The sequence below is a fragment of the Bos indicus genome, chromosome 20 (genome assembly GCF_029378745.1).
Source record: "Bos indicus isolate NIAB-ARS_2022 breed Sahiwal x Tharparkar chromosome 20, NIAB-ARS_B.indTharparkar_mat_pri_1.0, whole genome shotgun sequence".
Classification (NCBI taxonomy): domain Eukaryota; kingdom Metazoa; phylum Chordata; class Mammalia; order Artiodactyla; family Bovidae; genus Bos; species Bos indicus.
The window spans coordinates 28627764-28646025 of record NC_091779.1 but is presented as its reverse complement, the minus strand read 5'-3'; the positions used below and the strand labels follow the sequence as shown (position 1 = coordinate 28646025).

At 38.7% G+C, this 18262-nt stretch overlaps 1 protein-coding gene across 7 annotated transcripts in view; it reads right to left on the bottom strand.

Moving 5' to 3' along the window:
• EMB (embigin) overlaps positions 1–18262 on the bottom strand; it is a 166432-nt gene that overhangs the window by 40839 nt on the left and 107331 nt on the right. For all 7 annotated transcript variants that reach the window (XM_070774698.1, XM_070774694.1, XM_070774695.1 and 4 more), the window contains 4 exons: positions 9092–9219; positions 3590–3869; positions 2571–2604; positions 418–472 (listed from right to left, as the gene is read on the bottom strand). In XM_070774698.1, coding sequence (XP_070630799.1) covers positions 418–472; positions 2571–2604; positions 3590–3869; positions 9092–9219 — 497 coding nt within the window. The remainder of the gene's footprint in view (positions 1–417; positions 473–2570; positions 2605–3589; positions 3870–9091; positions 9220–18262) is intronic.

Genomic DNA, 18262 nt, shown 5'->3' with positions numbered 1-18262 from the left:
ATGATGAAATATGGAAATTGTGATCCTCATCAGTAAAGAAAATAAACTAATATTGATTCATTCACAGACTAGATGTATAGGAATATATGAGAATAAAATAGGAGAATCCAGAAAAACAGAGAGAGAAAAAAATAAGACTACATAAAAAGTTATAAAATAACTTAGCCTGTGGTGACAGAAGAAAAAATAGACATCTACAATGCAACTGATTCACTTTTAGATTGGTTGTTACATGTTCTCTGGTGGAAAAAGGATGCCATTTATTTATTGTGTAATGAGTATATTCCCCTATAATATCCAAGCACATAGTGAATGTCTAGGTCTTTTATGAAACTAAAAATAAGGAGATGGATTAACAGGCTGTGCATATTGAATTTTACATTTTATTTAGAAAGGAAGCATTTGGAAGCAACTTACATTTTTTCTGTGCCTAGGGCCACTATTTTCTATACCATTGCTATCATCCAATTTCCTGTATAGAAAACAAAAAGAAAATTACTATATGTTTACACAGCATCAGACTAAGTCAGTACACCATCTATATCATGGCCATCAAGTTAAAATATGAGGTCAATAGAGATAGGATTTATTCTTGCTAAAAATGGTGTTTTACTCATAATGTTGATTTTATTTGCATGCCATTGCTTGGAGAGGAACCAATGCCACAGATGAATGACAAAGGCTTGTTTATTTTATGCAGAGAGAATTGCTTTTCCCCAAGCATGAGTGAAGGTTTCAGTATATGGCCTAACGTATGTTGCTTTGACCCATCAAGATAATAGCCAATCTGGAGGTCAGCCAGTACATAGATAAAGGTGCTATAATCCAACATGTTTATACACTGAATTAGAGGTTAAGCATGGCTCTTTGTCTCCTCAAAGTGCATCAAAATAAGACCACAACATGGGCTCCAGATTCTTAAGACAAGAAGACTAAACTAGGTTACAAGGGTACATAATTAATACCCTTCTAGATCTTATGGGCAGGCTTGAGCTTGTTAAACTAGTCTCACCAGATAATAAATTGAACGATATAATCAGTTACATCAAAACTGGGAGAAGAAGTTGTAGGTAAAATTGCGTGGGTTAAATATCTTGGTGGATCAGATAAATGAATGAGCTCTTCATTGAACTGACTAGCTTGTTATACTCTTAGAATTATTTTTAAAAGTCATTTTAAAAGTCATTCATTCTGTGAATAGCTGGTATCTAAACACATATATAAGCATCAAATACAAAATATATTGATAAACACTATTCTCTTTAAAGACAAATTTATCTCCTAAACTAAAAATTCTTAAAAAAGCATTGCTAAAAGGCTTCTCTAAAGGAGTCCATGTGCCCTTCATACTTGAATTAAATCTAAAGATACTAACAAAACCTAAAGATGAGAAATGTGACTTGCAGGGGAATGGAGGGGAACACTGTGGAGGCTGAGCTGGGAGAACAAAAGAATCCAGGCAAGGGTATAATTGTTTCAAATATCTGAATAACCATCATGTTTTTCATGATTCCAAGTGTAAGAAAGGTAATCAGCACATGCAAACCAGAAAGATAAAATGTTCAAATTAATATGAACAAGTTCTCCAGAAAGAGGTTCACATCCTTTTCAATCATAAAAGTCTGATTTTAAGATTAACATTTTTTTTTTCCTTATCTGGGGTTATGGAACTCCTGATATAATTATTTTATGCCCTTACTTTAGAAGCTTTGTCCTGTTGATTTGAGTGAACTTAGTAAAAATAACTATTTGAAAAATGTCTATGAATGTACGCATGACAACTATCCGCTCTAGTCTTGCTATTTAACTGTGGTTATAGCACTTACACCTCAGAGCTCGTCTTGACTGATAAAGATAAATTGCAAGTGTCCGTTTGGGTTGGTAATAGTTGCTCAGGCTTCCCTTTTCCTAGGTTTCCTTTGGCTGCTTTACTCTGGTCTCATTTTCCAGACCCTGGCTCTATTACTTGAACTTCAAACCCAGTTTTGGGCAATTCCCTCAGCCCAGCAGAGCTGGGCGCCGCTCTCAGTTCCCTGGCATGGTGGAACCAACAACTCCCACTGTCACCAAACCAAATGACATCACTGGTCATTTTCTTTCTAGTTCTCCTCCTGCTCAGCTCAACTCTAAACAAAGGGGGCTGTAAAAGAAATAGTGACACAATTTGTGTTCTCAGACAAATAATAACAAATAGAATCCTACGTCAATGCTTTTCAACATGACAGAGAATCAGAATCAGTGATGGATACTTTAAAGAAATATAGATGCTCAGGCATAGAAGGCATTCAATAACCAAAGCTTCTGCTAAGCACTTTTACACAGAGAAAGTCATTTAATCCTGAAACCTTATGTGGTAATGTCATTAAACCCATTTTGTTGAAGAGAAAACAGAAGTACAGCGAGGTGTTGCAGACAGTAAATGCCACTCTTCACCACAAATGGACATGTGCAGAAAATAACACACAATATACTCTTGTACCTTTTTTCTCTAACTGCAAACATTTTATTTAATTTCATATTTATCTGTATTTTATTCAAGGGAAAATTATTCTATAAAAAATAATACTTACAGCTGTTCACCTTGTTCAAATTCTTTCCCATCATCTGTGTAACAAAAGAAGAACTTAACTGTTAGGCTGGTTTATTATTTTTGTGGAACATATATGTGCAATTCTACTTTCCCCTGACTTCTACATCCATGACTGCCCACGCTGCTCTGCAACGAGAGGGGACAGCTGCACATCCATCATGTCTACTCCTTCCCTGCTCCCCTGACTTGCTGCTTTGATCAAGCAAAACATTGGCTTCCCTGATGGCTCAGCACATAAGGAATCCACCTGCAATGCAGGAGACTCGGAAGACACGGGTTCAGTCCCTGGGTGGGGAAGATCCCCAGGAGAAGGAAATGGCAATATGCTCCAGTATTCTTGCCTGGAAAATGCCATAGACAGAGGAACCTGGCTGGTGACAGTCCATGGGTACATGCTGAGGTATAACCGACAAGAATTGATCAAGCCTCGTCTAGTGCCTGGGATCATCAAAAACAGGACTGACTGACTTGTAATGATTGAAGTTACTAAATAGCACAAAATAGGAAAAAATACAGAATGCAAGATAAATTTTCCTAGGGGGCCAGTGGTTTCTCAGTCTGTAAACCATTAGGAACAGGCTATGAAAACAGATCTGGCAGGCAATGTCTCTTTTATGAGAATTCAAAAATGTTTGATAATACATTTTTAAAAACGAGTTATCTAAGTGGAAGAATAATTGTTTATCTTTGAGATCTTTTCTATTAAGTTACCACAGAATTTTCTAATATTCTAGTACCAAAGCATGTTATCACTTAATTGGTGTGTTGGTACCAGTAACACCAAAGAAAGGGGGACAAAAGGCATATTTTAACACTAAGCTTTTTAGGAAGTTGAGAAAAGAAGTCCATCAATATAAGCTCCTAGCTCACAGTTATCACTGATATTAACATAAATACCACTACAAATAACACAAGTTAGGTTTTTTCCCCAAAACTCTAAAGCCACTGTAATGTAGTAAGCCATAACATGAGAATATTATCTAAAAAAAGAAATCTTACCTGAGGGCTTCTTTTTCTTTTGAGTATACATTTCAAAAAGCAGAATAGCAGCCACTAAGAGAACAACCTCAGCAGCTATTGCACAAAATACTTTAAGGGGAACCAAATAGCTGAGCACGACGAGTTTAACGTGTCCTTCACTCTCCCCTAACTCGAATATTGCATGGCACAAGTAAGTTCCCTGATCGTCCTCTGAAAGTTGCGTTATCTTGAGCCTTGTTTCATTAGCATGTTTTCCACTGATCACATACTTATCATTCACTGGAACACCAATAGGAACCTAATATAAGGAGACATTAAAATTCATTTCTGTTATATTCCATAAAAAAATATATGTCCTGAATGATCTAGTTTTGAGTGAAAGCTATAAGACAGTACCAAGAAAACAGCTTAGTAGCAAAAGGGCATATTGAAATTTGTGAGAAGTTATACGTAACAGCCTTGTCTAACTCAATGAAACTATGAGCCATGCTGTGTAGGACCTCCCAAGATGGACGGGTCATGGTGTAGAGTTCTGACAAAACGTGGTCCACTGGAGAAGGGAATGGCAAAACACTTCAGTATTCTTGCCTTGAGAACCCCATGAACAGTATGAAAAGGCAAGAAGATAGGACACTGAAAGATGAACCCCTCAGGTCGGTAGGTGCCAAATATGCTACTGGAGATCAGTGGAGAAATAATTCCAAAAAGAATGAAGGGACGGAGCCAAAGCAAAAACAACACCCAATTGCAGATGTGGTGGGTAATGGAAGTAAAATCCGATGCTGTAAAGAGCAATATTACACAGGAAACGGGAATGTCAGGTCCATGAATCAAGGCAAATTGGAAGTGGCCAAACAGGAGATGGCAAGAGTGAACATCGACATTTTAGGTATCAGTGAGCTAAAATGGACTGCAATGGGTGAATTTAACTCAGATGACCATGATATCTACTACTGTGGACAAGAATCCCTTAGGAGAAATGGAGTAGCCATCATAGTATACAAAACAGTCTGGAATACGGTACTTGGATGCAGTCACAAAAATAACAGAATGATCTCTGTTCATTTCCAAGGCAAACCATTCAATATCACAGTAATCCAAGTCTATGCCCTGACCAGTAATGCTGAAGAAGCTGAAGTTGAATGGTTCTATGAAGACCTACAAGACCTTCTATAACTAACACGCAAAAAAGAGGTCCATTTCATTATAGGTGACTGGAATGCAATAGTAGGAAATCAAGAAATACCTGGAGTAACAGGCAAATTTGGCCTTGGAATACGGAATGAAGCAGGGCAAAGGTTAACAGAGTTTTGCCAAAGAACACAATGTCATGGCAAACACCCTCTTCCAACAACACAAGAGAATTCTCTATACATGGACATCACCAGATGGTCAATACTGAAATCAGATCGACTATATTATCTGCAGCCAAAGATGGAGAAGCTCTACACAGTCAGCAAAAACAAGACCGGGAGCTGACTGCGGCTCAGATCATGAACTCCTCATTGCCAAATTCAGACTTAAAGAAAGCAGGGAAAATCACTAGACCATTCAGGTATGACCTGAATCAAATCCCTTACAATTTTACAGTAGAAATGACAAATAGATTTAAGGGATTAGATCTGATAGAGTGCCTGAAGAACTATGGATGGAGGTTCATGACACTGTACAGGAGGCAGTGGTCAAGACCATCCCCAAGAATAAGAAATGCAAAAAGGCAAAATGGTTGTCTGAGCAGGCCTTAAAAATAGCTGTAAAAAGAAGAGAAGCTAAAAGCAAAGGAGAAAAGGAAAAACATACCCATTTGAATGCAGAGTTCCAAACAGCAAGGAGAGATAAGTAAGCCTTCCTAAGTAATCAGTGCAAAGAAACAGAGGAAAACAACAGAATGGGAAAGACAGAGATCTCTTCAAGAAAATTAGAGATACCAAGAGAAAATTTCATGCAAAGATGGGCACAATAAAGAACAGAAATGGTATGGACCTAACAGAAGCAGAAGATATTAAGAAGAGGTGGAAAGAACACAGAAGAATTAGACAAAAAAGATCTTCATGACCCAGATAACCACGATGGTGTGATCACTCACTTAGAGCCAGAAATCCTGGAATGCAAAGTCAGGGGGCCTTAGGAAGCATCAGTAGAAAAAAGCTAGTGGAGGTGAAGGAATTCCAGTTGAGCTATTTCAAATCTTAAAAGACGATGCTGTAAAAATGCTACACTCAATATGCGAGCAAATTTGGAAAACTCAGCAGTGGCCACAGGACTGGAAAAGGCCAGTTTTCATTCCAATCCTAAAGAAAGGCAATGCCAAAGAATGTTCAAACTACCATACAATTGCATTCATCTCACACGCAGGCAAAATAATGCTCAAAATTCTCCAAGTCAGGCTTCAACAATACTTGCACTGTGAACTTATTGATGTTCAAGCTGGATTTAGAAAAGGCAGAGGAACCAGAGATCAAATTGCCAACATCCATTGGATCATAAAAAAAAAAGCAAGAGTTCCAGAAAAACATGTACTTCTGCTTTATTGACTATGCCAAAGCCTTTGACTGTGTGGATCACAACAACCTGTGAAAAATTCTTCAAGAGATAGGAATACCAGACCACCTTACCTGCTCTTGAGAAATATGTATGCAGGTCAAGAAGAAACTCTTAGAACCAGACATGGAACAACAGACTGGTTCCAAATCGGGAAAGGAGTACGTCAAGGCTGTATATTGTCACCCTGCTTATTTAACTTATATGCAGAGTACATCATGAAAAATGGTGGACTGGATGAAGCACAAGCTGGAATTAAGATTGCCAGGAGGAATATCTACAACCTCTGATATGCAGATAACACCACCCTTATGGCAGAAAGTAAAGAAGAACCAAAGAGCCTCTTGATGAAAGTTAAAGAGGAGTGAAAAAGTTTGCTCAACATTCAGAAAACTAAGATCATGGCATCCAGTTCCATCACTTCATGGCAAATAGATGGGGAAACAATGCAAATAGTAAGAGACTTTATTTTGGGGGGCTCCAAAATCACTGCCAATGCTGACTGCAGCCATGAAATTAAAAGACGCTTGCTCCTTGGAAGAAAAGCTATGAACAACCTAGATAGCATATTAAAAAGCAGAGACATTACTTTGCCAACAATGGTCCACTTTTTCAAAGCTATGGTTTTTCCTGTGGTCATGTATGGATGTGAGAGTTGACTATAAAGAAAGCTGAGCACCAAAGAATTGATGCTTTAGAACTGTGGTGTTGGAGAAGACTCTTGAGAGTCCCTTTTGGACTGCAAGGAGATTCAACCTGTCCATCCTAAAGAGATCAGTCCTGAATATTCATTGAAAGGACTGATGCTGAAGCTGAAACTCCAATATTTTGGCCACCTCATACAAAGAACTGACTCATCTGAAAGACCCTGACGCTGGCAAAGATTGAAGGCAGGAGGAGAAGGGGACAACAGAGGATGAGATGGTTGAATGCCACCACTGACTCAATGGACAGGAGTTTGAGTAAGCTCTGGGAGTTGGTGATGACAGGGATGCCTGGCGTGCTGTAGTCCATGGGGTCCCAAAGAATCAGACACCATTGAGCAACTGAACCGAATTGAACTGATACATAACATAGCTCAATTCCAATCAGAGTTTGACCTTTCGGAGGTAGCAAACAAAGGAAAAGGATACTTTGCTTTAAGTGCTTAGCACTGAGTGTTTGAAACTACAGCATGCAAGTCATCATGGGTAAATAGTCTATTGAAAGTAGACATACAGGAAAATTCCATCCATCCAGGTTTCATGTTAGAATACATGACTAGCTGTTCAAAGTACTTCCTCCTTCACAAGTGCAGGCATACATTCATTAAATCAACTATTAAGTTAATAAAGCTATTAAACTGATCATTTCTATTAAGGAAGCTCCCTGGTTCTTGACCCTGGGAGTTCCTCAGACTGGAACGGAAATCTTCAGGCCTTTGAAGCTGATGTAGAAGGACTAGCAGACATTCCTGTGAGCCTGGTAAGCAAGGTGGTCTGTATACTTTCTGTCTTTTCAAAGCTGAAATTCTCTGTCTTTCAATCAAGTCGGTTTCTGGAATTCACTGGGTTTTCTTCAGTCTTTTAAGATCCATACCAAGCTATTTGGGGGCTGATTTATTTAATTACTTAAATTAAATTTTATTCTTAGGCCATTTGCTGCCTTCATTGCTCTATCATTCAACTGCAGTGATCAATAAATGCTAATCTGAATACAAGTATTCTTGGAGATTATCTGATGAAGAACTGTGAGTTTATTATTTGCCAAAAATTATATCAACCTGGCTCTCTGTGCACAGCATTGCCTGTGATCTTGTTACAAAGGTACTCTCTAACTCAGGGCTGATAAATCAAAGCACCTCATGTTTAGTAGGCACCCCAGGTTGAGTCTAATGCAGATGGTTCATGTACATTTTGAAAAAACACTTGACCTAAAGTTTTGACTTGTACTCTCTTCGCTGCACTTTTCTTATATCCTAATATGATCCATGCTTGGGGCTAAATTGAGAGACCTTTAGTAAGATGGAAAGAAGCACAGACTGTATTCTAAAAGTTCAATATAATTATATTTGGCTATTTTTTGTCTAGTATGACATATGTGGGCTTTCCAGGTAGCTTAGCTGGTAAAGAATCCACCTGCAATGCAGGAGACCCTGGTTCAATTCCTAGGTCCAGAAGTTCCCCTGGAGAAGGGATAGGCTACCCACTCCAGTATTCTGGTTCAGACAGTAAAGAATATGCCTGGAATGCAGGAGACCTGGATTCAATCCCTGGGTCGGATGATCCCCTGGAAAGGTCATGGCAACCCACTCTAGTATTCTTGCCTGGAGAATCCCCATGGACAGAGGAGTCTGGCAGGCTACGGTCTATGAGGTTGCAAAGAGTCAGACAGGACTGAGTACTTGTCAGCAGCAGCATGTTTTTCTTAATATCAGGTCTTTGAAAAGCCATTCATTTTTAGTAGGAATTTAAAGTATCTGGCTTCCCCTAGGTCCCTGGAGGCATGAAAGAGGTCAGTGACACTAAAAGAACCCAAAACCTAAGTTTAAGTTACCTAATTTTCATTCTTTCCTTAAATAGTGCCACTATATTGCATTCTATCACACATGTGTCCAGAGACAGAAGCAGGAAAAGATAACTTCCTTTTTTTCAAGTTACTTTCATGAAATGATAAGGAAAAAAAAGAATCATTTTTGTTGGGGTTATACCTAAGCTTATCAACTAAAAATGAATTGTAACTTTCAGTGAATTTAAATAAATTGCTAATTGTAAAAACAAAGCACCAGCTAATGAAACATTGGGAGTATCTTCAGATATATAATGTAAAGTGCTGAAAACATCAAACAACTCCATTCATCACTGTTCTTTCTCCATGATCATGTATTTAAGAACAAGATAAGAGAAGTAGAAATAGTCCTAAGAACTTTGAGTATAATACAATCTTATTACTTATCAAATAAATGTGTTTATTTTGTAAGTCAAAGAAATATTATCTTACCTGTACACTCCCATTGCCACCGTACCAGGTCCAATTTAAAGGAAGACAATCTTGACATTTACACATCAAGACAACTGAATCCCCCAAGTAAGTGATCAATGGTTTGTTTTGTCCATTAATTTCAGGAACTAAGGAAAATGTAGAAATACACATATTACTAAAAAGTCTGAATGGCGGGATGTATTCAAGTTCAATATAATTTATCCTTTCATTTTTTCATTTATATATGATTTTCTTTCTGTAGTTTTAGTTCTATATAAAATGAATCAATGTACAGTATTTAGGATGGACCATTGTAGTAGGTAGGTTCTCTGCACATTTAATGAGAGGAATAGTCAGTTCAGTTCAGTTCAGTCGCTCAGTCGTGTCCAACTCTTTGCGACCCCATGAATTGCAGCATGTGAGGCCTCCCTGTCCATCACCAACTCCCAGAGTTCACTCAAACTCATGTCCATCGAGGTGGTGATGCCATCCAGCCATCTCATCCTCTGTCGTCCCCTTCTCCTCCTGCCCCCAATCCCTCTGAGGATCAGAGTAGGTAGGTAGTGCAATGTAATTGTCAGTAGTCTTGCCTGGAGAATCCCAAGGACGGGGAGCCTGGTGGGCTGCCGTTTATGGGGTCGCACAGAGTCGGACACGACTGAAGTGACTTAGCATAGCATAGCATAGAAAGAGAAGAAAGGTCTTCTATTATGAGCCTAATAACAGTTATAAATATTGTAATAAACTGTTACATACTTTGGATATGAAAGAAACTTGATGTTTTTCAAGTCTATTTTTCCGTCCCACCTACTAAATTACTTTAGAACAAATATTTCTCTTAAAGTTTACCCTTAGATGGCACTTAAGTAAGGAGACAAAATTTTTAGGATTTAAAATTCTTAGTTCATACAAATTTATGAAAAGGGTTGGAGAAGGTGAGAAGATGAGAAACAGAGGAGATTTAAGAAAGAAAAGAAAGAAAACGAGATTAAAAATTCTTCCATGTTGTTTTGTTAAAAAAAAAAAAAACACCTAATAGTCACTGTGATAATCTATTTCATAAAGTTAGAAGCAGATGCCATTAGTAACAGACTAAAATTGAGTACTAAATGTAGAAAAATTAAGTTTTAAGGCTATGAATAACTTGGTATGTGTGTGCTAAGTCACTTTAGTCGTGTCCGACTCTTTGCAACCCTATGAACTCTAGCCCTCCAGGCTCCTCTGTCCATGGGATTCTCCAGGCAATACTGGAGTTGGTTGTCATTTCCTTCTCCAGAATAATTTGGTAAGAAAATTAAAACAGAACAACACAAGCAAAGCAATAAAGGTCAACCAGTAGCCTCCATGATGAAATCAATTCCTTCTGATGGACCTCAAGGGATGTATTAGAGAATGTACATTTATACTGGAGATAGAAACTTATCAACAAAGATGACTTTTGTTGATATTTTTTCTTTTACTAATTTTAGCAGGTTTTGTGTTTTGTTTTTCCTTTTTGTTGGTTTGCTAGCAGAGAGTGTTTGAAATTATGTGTACATTTTAATAATATTATGTTGACAAATTTTATAAGATATTGTTTGCTATTCGTTATCCTATTTTTAGATTTTATTTTGGAGAGGGTCAGGGTGGAAAATGGAAAGATCAATTTTAGTTGCTAAAATTAGATTTCCAGATTAAATATATTTTCTAAATGCTCTTGGCTTTCTACTCCCCAAAGATAACTGAGCATTTTATGGATATGTGAATTATAAAGATGAGGAAGGGGAAAATAATCATAACAACTAGAAAATAAATTCTGACTTCTATATCCACTTGTATGGGCTTCCCTGGTGGCTCAGATGGTAAAGAATCTGTCTGCAATGCAGGAGACCAGGGTTTGATCCCTGAATCGGGACGATCCCCTGGAGAAGGGAATGACAACCCACTCCAGTATTCTTGCCTAGAGAATTCCATGGACAGAGAAGCCTGGAGGGCTACAGTCTATGGAGTTGCAAAGAGTCAGACACAACTGAGCAACTAACACACACACACACACACACACACACACACACACACACACACCTCCACATAACTACTTGTATAGGGGATAAAAATAGGGTTGGATTTCTTCACAATTTGTCTTTAGGTGATGAACGTTATAGTGACGAATGTGGGAAGTCTTCCATTTTCCTTATGGTTTCACATGGGGCTAAATACAATTGCACACATCACCCTCTCCTTCATCAGTAAATCTGCCCAGCATAGTGTTAAATGAGGCACTGCTAAAAATAGAGATGCAAGAGAGAAAGATATATCACCAGTGCAAATGGTCCAGAAATCTTAAGATGGCAGAGCAATCTATAAGTCAATGATTACTGTACCTGTTATAACCAAGCAAACCCATTTAGACAAGATGGAATGAGGTATAATTTTACATTAACCAAATGTGTGAACTGCCAATCATAATTTATAATCACCCCCACTAACAGTTTATGAGCACCTAGAAAGGTACCACTAGGGCGCTCCTGAGGAAGGACAGACGTGAGACACATGTGACTGTTGTGACTGAGCTCATCCCAGTCACAAGAAACTGGTGAGCTGATCTTGCCAGAGAATATTCTGAGCACTCCTTCTGAGAGCCTACTAGCGTCCCATATTCCCTTTCAGTCACCATGAGGCTGAGGGACTTTAAGGGAAATGTGGTCATTATTTGTCCATTTCAAAGATCAGACCATGAGTGTTTGAATTAGTCAGCACAATGTGACGGTGATGTGACAAACGTAAGATTTAGGTCCGGGAAATATCTGAGTTAGAATTATAGTTTCAGTGTCACTAGCGTTGAGGACATAGGCAGATTATACCCACCCCCCACAGTGTTACTGTAAAGAACTAAGTACAGGAACATAATATATCACATTGCTTGGTGTAGAGCAGTTGTTGTGGTTTAATTGCTAAGTCGTGTCCAACTCTTTTGCGACTCCATGGAATGTAGCCCACCAGGCTCCTCTATCCATGGGATTTCTCAGGCAACAATAATTGGAGTGGATTTCCATTTCCTTCCCCAGGGATCTTGCTGACCCAGGGATCAAATCCACGTCTTCTGCACTGGCAAGTGGATTCTTTAACGCTAAGCCACCAGGAAAGCCCTTGGTGTAACGTGAACACCACAAAGTTCAAACTTTTGTTGTGTCCATGTACTGGTACTGCTCTTCTTAATAGAGCTTTCTTATGATTTATAACGCCCATGGCCTTCCTACATTAGCCAGCTTAATGGTGTAGATTATTGTCATGTGCAAGAATGATTTCTAGGCCATGTGGAAGACAGAAGAAATAAAACACAGAATGAAAAGAGAACTGGAAATTCATCTGAATTCATTTCAGAACTTTAAGAATGCATGAAAACACCCCTGAATGAGGAAAAGCATCCAAACTGAGTCTTTTACAGAACACCCAGCTAATCTGAGAAAGGTGATTTAAATGATGGAAAATAAAAAATGAATTCACAGGGGACAACGTCCAGAAGAATGATGAAACAGTAACTTTGAGATGCTGGTGGTGGTACCAATTCATTCTTTAATAATATATATATTTAAAAATTTGCTGTGAAGCTGTAAAACAAATTCTACTGCTTGAAAAACTCATTCAAGTCCTTGGCTAACATAGATGAATAAGAGTTTGTTTGTATAAGAATTACAATTTAAGTATAAATTAGAACAATTTAAATCAGGGGACCTAATTACCTCTCCTTACCATAAAAAGAAATGAAATTGGTTAAAAGTTAAAAAGAAATTATTGTTTCCAGAACTATGTAGTATATGGAGCAGAAAGAATAAATGGAATAATAACTTTACATATTATTATAAAACCTAAGAATATAAAGAAAATGGCCCATTCAATACATACTGAATTTAACAAGGCAGAATACAGCAAGTAATACTTTGATACACTGTGAGCTAAATTTTTAAATACTATTCACGTGTCTTTTTATAATACAAGTAAAGAGGGTATCTCTCATGTAAGTGTTGTTACTAGATCATTTTTTTTTTATCCAGTTCAATTTCCTCTGTGGCTACTCCTTCAGGGCCATTTGAAGGTCCAGACAGCACTCTAATAGAAGAACCCATACAAGAAAGGAGAAGGCAATGGCACCCCACTCCAGTACTCTCGCCTGGAAAATCCCATGGATGGAGCAGCCTGGAAGGCTGCAGTCCATGGGGTCACTGAGGGTCAGACACGACTGAGGGACTTCACTTTCACTTTTCACTTTCATGCACTGGAGAAGGAAATGGCAACCTACTCCAGTGTTCTTGTCTGGAGAATCCCAGGGACAGGGGAGCCTGGTGGGCTGCCGTCTATGGGGTCACACAGAGTTGGACACAACTGAAGTGACTTAGCCTTAGCCTAGCCATACAAGAAAACCAGAAGCAAAGCTAGCACCCAAAAGAAGACTGACTGTACATACTGACATGAACATGAGAACTGTATTTTAAGTTCCTGAAAAATAAGACAATAACTTTAAACGTCACAATGTTAAAAGGTTTAATTTAGCCTGAACCAAAGAACATATTTTGTTTCGTTTTTCTTATGGTAGAGCCAGTTTCCTCAGGAGGCACTGGAGAAGAAGACAACAGAAGTCTGGGGAGAGGCTGGATTGAATTCCCTGGTGACCTCGGTATTAAATTCCCTACTCTCATTCAACCCTCCAGTTTTTCAGTCCTAGATGGGGGTGAGTCCTGGATGGGTCATATTCCAGGGCACAGATTGGGCCTTGTTTTCTAAGGCTAGGAATCTGGAGGTATAAATAACTCAGCTTCATACTCAGCATGTTTTTTTCTGGTTTGGGAGGGTCTCTCCTCCTATCTGGGGAAATAAGTACCAAATTGAGCTTGGACTGTGAAAGCATAGGTGACCGTGCTTTGGTTTAAGGTTAGTAAGACCTAATTGAGAAAAAAGAAGCCACCCAAGGATTTCAGCAAGGTTTGCAGCCAGGTCTGGCCGATAATGAGATGTTATTTTTCTCTGGTGTCTCTTTTCTGTGTGTATTTCCATATTTGAGATTTTTCTATGAAGAGGAACGACTGTGCCAGGTAAGAATGGAGTTATTCTTGGGTCTCCTGACAAAACATTATCAGCTCAGGAGCACTTTCCAATCGGACTCCATTCCAATATTCCCAAGAGCTGACATGGTTTTACTACTAAATGGAGTATGAGAACACAGAAGTACTTTGAGGGATAAAGTCCTACCTGGAAAGATCAACTCTACTTTTGGAGAGGCCTCAATTAAAAGACTGGCTTCCCTGGTGGCTGAGGGTAAAAGAATCTGCCTGCCAATGCAGGAGACATGGGTTCAATCCCTAGGTCGGGAAGATTCCTTGGAGGAGAAAATGGCAACCCACTCCAGTATTGTTGCCTGGAAAATCCCATGGAGAGGAACCTGGCAGGCTACAGTCCATGGAATTGCAAAGAATCAGACACGACTGAGTGACTAAGCAACTAAACACCTGCAGATTAAGTAGTTTTGAGCTTGGTTAACATAGAGATTCTTTTCTGAAGCCACAAGGTTCCTTCCAAACCTCAGATGGAACACAGCCACCCTTCTTGAGTTCCACATGGAGAGGTACAACATCTACATATTTGGCACTGCTTTTTCATACTGTAGCTCTGATACAGTTATTTCTGGAGTCAGGCTAGGCTCACCTTAAAACAAGCACTGCTTTGAAGATAAACTGTGAAACTGGTTTGGTTGAGCACCAGTTAAGGGCACAGTTTTGGCTTTCCCAGCTTGTGGATCTCCCAGACACCTATTCTGCTTTTCAATTTCAGCATTAATTTTGGAAATTAATCAGGCCATGCTTCAGCATGGGAATGTGTGTTGAAATATGATCAAAATATTGAAAATTCACCCACAAGCTAAGAATCAAAAGTAGACACAGGTAACATTTGAGACGGCAGAAGATACATTGGCCTGCAGTAAGCCTCTAAGAGGCACAGGCTTGGAAGGCATAACTGGTAGCTGAAGGGTGCTTTTCAAGAAAATCCTGGGTATTTTATGAGGTTTGGGTGAGGAACACATGGGTATGCTATGAAAGCATCCCAGGTTAAATGTTAACTGCAGATAACTGGCAGTGACTGAGGGATACCACAGGGAAACAAAACACATTCTGTATTCTTTGCATCTCTTCTGTTTCCTTGATGATACCCTAAACTAAAAACCAAAGTGATATTAATCACTGCTCTGGTATGCTTTCTTTGGCTGTTAAGAGTGATGTGCATCCAACTTAGAAAAGGCACTATACTCAGGGAACACTGATTTGTTCAAACCTCCAGAGGTAACAGCTGGTTCTGGGTTTCTGCTTATGTTTAGAAATATTTACGAATAGAAGGACAGTGTTAGAGCATTCTAATGTGTCCTGTTGACTTTATGGGACTCTGGATAAAGTAGGACACACACTCTTTGGGTTGAAAGAATTCAAGTTTTAAGATAGTAAATTTGCTGATTCAGATGTGTCAAGGAAGGTAAGGTCTAGGAACCACTTAGTGGAAGTGAAAGCCCTATGGAGCTGTAAGCTTAGAGATTTCTATTTGCATATTTGTGGACTAGAAAACATCAGCCTGTATCACTTTTGGCTCAAGGATATTTAGGTGTTATTGAATTAGAAAAAGATTCTCCCATGTAGTCAAAGCCAGCTAACTAGCATTCTATTAATACACTATACACTTCTATCAATACACTTTGAAGCTGAAGTTCCAACTGTTTCTATTATTCTGTTCTTCCCTACTTTGACTTGTTGGATGCTCCCAGGTGAGGACAGATGGCTGGGAGAAGAGAGGTTTCATAGCACTTGGTACTATCAAAATCTCACTGTGTCTTCTAAGTTCTTTGTCCTATTACTTATTCTTTACCAACAAAATTTCTGCATCTTGGTACTAAGAACTTTTAACACTGATTGTTATTATAGACATGTTCAGTATCCACTTTAGAATATTTCACCTTCTGCTGAAAAACATGGTAGACCACCACTGCTCTTTCTCAGTGAAAGGTAATCACTGACATATTAGCAGTTGCAAGCTTCAGGCATGACCTTTGCTTTCTCCCTGTACTGTCACCAACAGACAAACACACAAAGTCAGCAGGTTTTTTTTACAACATACTAATCAGGGATGTTCAGGTTTTTTATAATCTTGTAGTACAGTCAAAGATGGAGAAGCTCTATAGAGTTAGTAAAAACAAGACCTGGAACTGACTGCTGCTCAGATCATGAGCTCCTTATTGCAAAATTCAGGCTTAAATTGAAGAAAGTAGGGAAAACCACTAGGCCATTCAGGGATGAGCTAAATCAAATCCCTATGACTATACAGTGGAGGTGACAAATAGGCTCAAGGGATAAAATCTGGTAGACAGAGAGCCTGAAGAACTATGGATGGAGGTTTGTAACACTGCACAGGAGGCAGTGACCAAAACCATCACAAAGAAAACGAAATCCAAAAAGGCAAAATGGCTGTCTGAGGAGGCCTGCCAAATAGCTGAGGAAAGAGGAGAAGTGAAAGGCAAAGGAGTAAGGTGAAAGATATATCCATCTGAATGCAGAGTTCCAAAGAACAGCAAGGAAAAATAAGAAGGCCTTCCTAAAAGAACAATGCAAAGAAACAGAGGAAAACAATAGAATGGGGAAGATGGGAGATCTCTCTTCAAGAGCATCAGAGATCTCAAGGGAACATTTCATGCAAGGATCATGATAAAGGACAGAAACAGTAAGAACCTAACAAAGCAAAAGAGATTAAGAATAGGTGGCAAGAATACACAAAAGAACTTTACAGATAAGGTCTTACTAACCCAGATAACCAGGATGGTATAGTCACTCACCTAGAGCCTGACATCCTAGAGTCTGAAGTCAAGTGGGCCTTAGCAGGAATTACTAATTTTAATTAGAAAAGACCTTGATGCTTAGAAAGACTGAAGGCAAGAGAAGGAAGCAGCAGAGGATGAGATGGTGAGATGGCATCACCAACTCAATGTACATGAATTTGACCAAACTCCAGGAGACAGTGGAGGACAAAGGAGCCTGATGTGCTGCAGTCTGTGGGGTCACAAAGAGTTGGACATGACTTACTGACTGAAAAACAACAGTAACAAATCAACCAATTCCCATAAAAGGAGAAAGAGGGACTTTGCTGATAAACTGTTTGGAGGTCTCAGGTGCATGCACTCCAGTTGACTCATGTAGCAGAATTTGGTGGGGGGCGGTGCTCAATTAGAGGATAAAATAGGCTCAAATAGAGGATAAAACGGGCTTTTCATCTACACTCAATTGAAAAGATAACCTTTCTTAGGAAAAGTCATAAACAATCCACATGGAAAAATAGTAATACAGGATATTTGTAAAAATATACACTAGTCTAGAAGTCTTATAAGACCTAAACAACCATAATATGAATTATTCTCAAGTGCTGTTAAATTATACTCAAATGAAATAATTCCTCCAAGTAACAGTCACCTGAAATAAACAGAATTATTTTACCAACACGAATCTTGAAGGGCCCAAATTATTAATTATATAAAATCTTTAAGATATAGGACACACTTAAAAGTTACACTGTTAAGTGGGCATTTAAAACTAATACACTGAAAATAAACTGTTTCAAGAAATCTATCAAAAGCAAAAAAGAATATATTCAGTGGCTCTTTGTATTCCTCAAGCACTTGATTTCAAACCTAGACCTTGTGTAGGTGCTTCTAACAAAAGCCAGCATCAACCTAGTTACTCAAAATAGATATAAATCAAGAGGCCGCCTTTAAGATTGGCATTAAATTTCTTAGTGTTAAAGTGTTAGTCACTCAGTCATGTCTGACTCTTTGCCACCCCATGGACTGTAGCCTATCAAGCTCCTCTGTGCATGGAATTCTCCAGGCAAGAATACTGGAGTGGGTAGCCATTCTCTTCTCCAGGGACCTTCCCAACCCAGGGATCAAACCAGGGTCTTCTGCATTGCAGGCATATTCTTTACTGTCTGAGCCACCAGGGAAGTCCCGAAAACATGGTACATTGTAAATGAAAATGCTTCTCTTCACATTAGAGGCCAGAATGACCAGTTCCAAGTAGTAATGTAAGAATTTATTATGAGTGCTAATAAGAAAAAATGAATTTAATATTCAAACTTTGAATAGGTATGACAGTACATACTTCTAGAAAACCGTGCTATTTAGAAGAA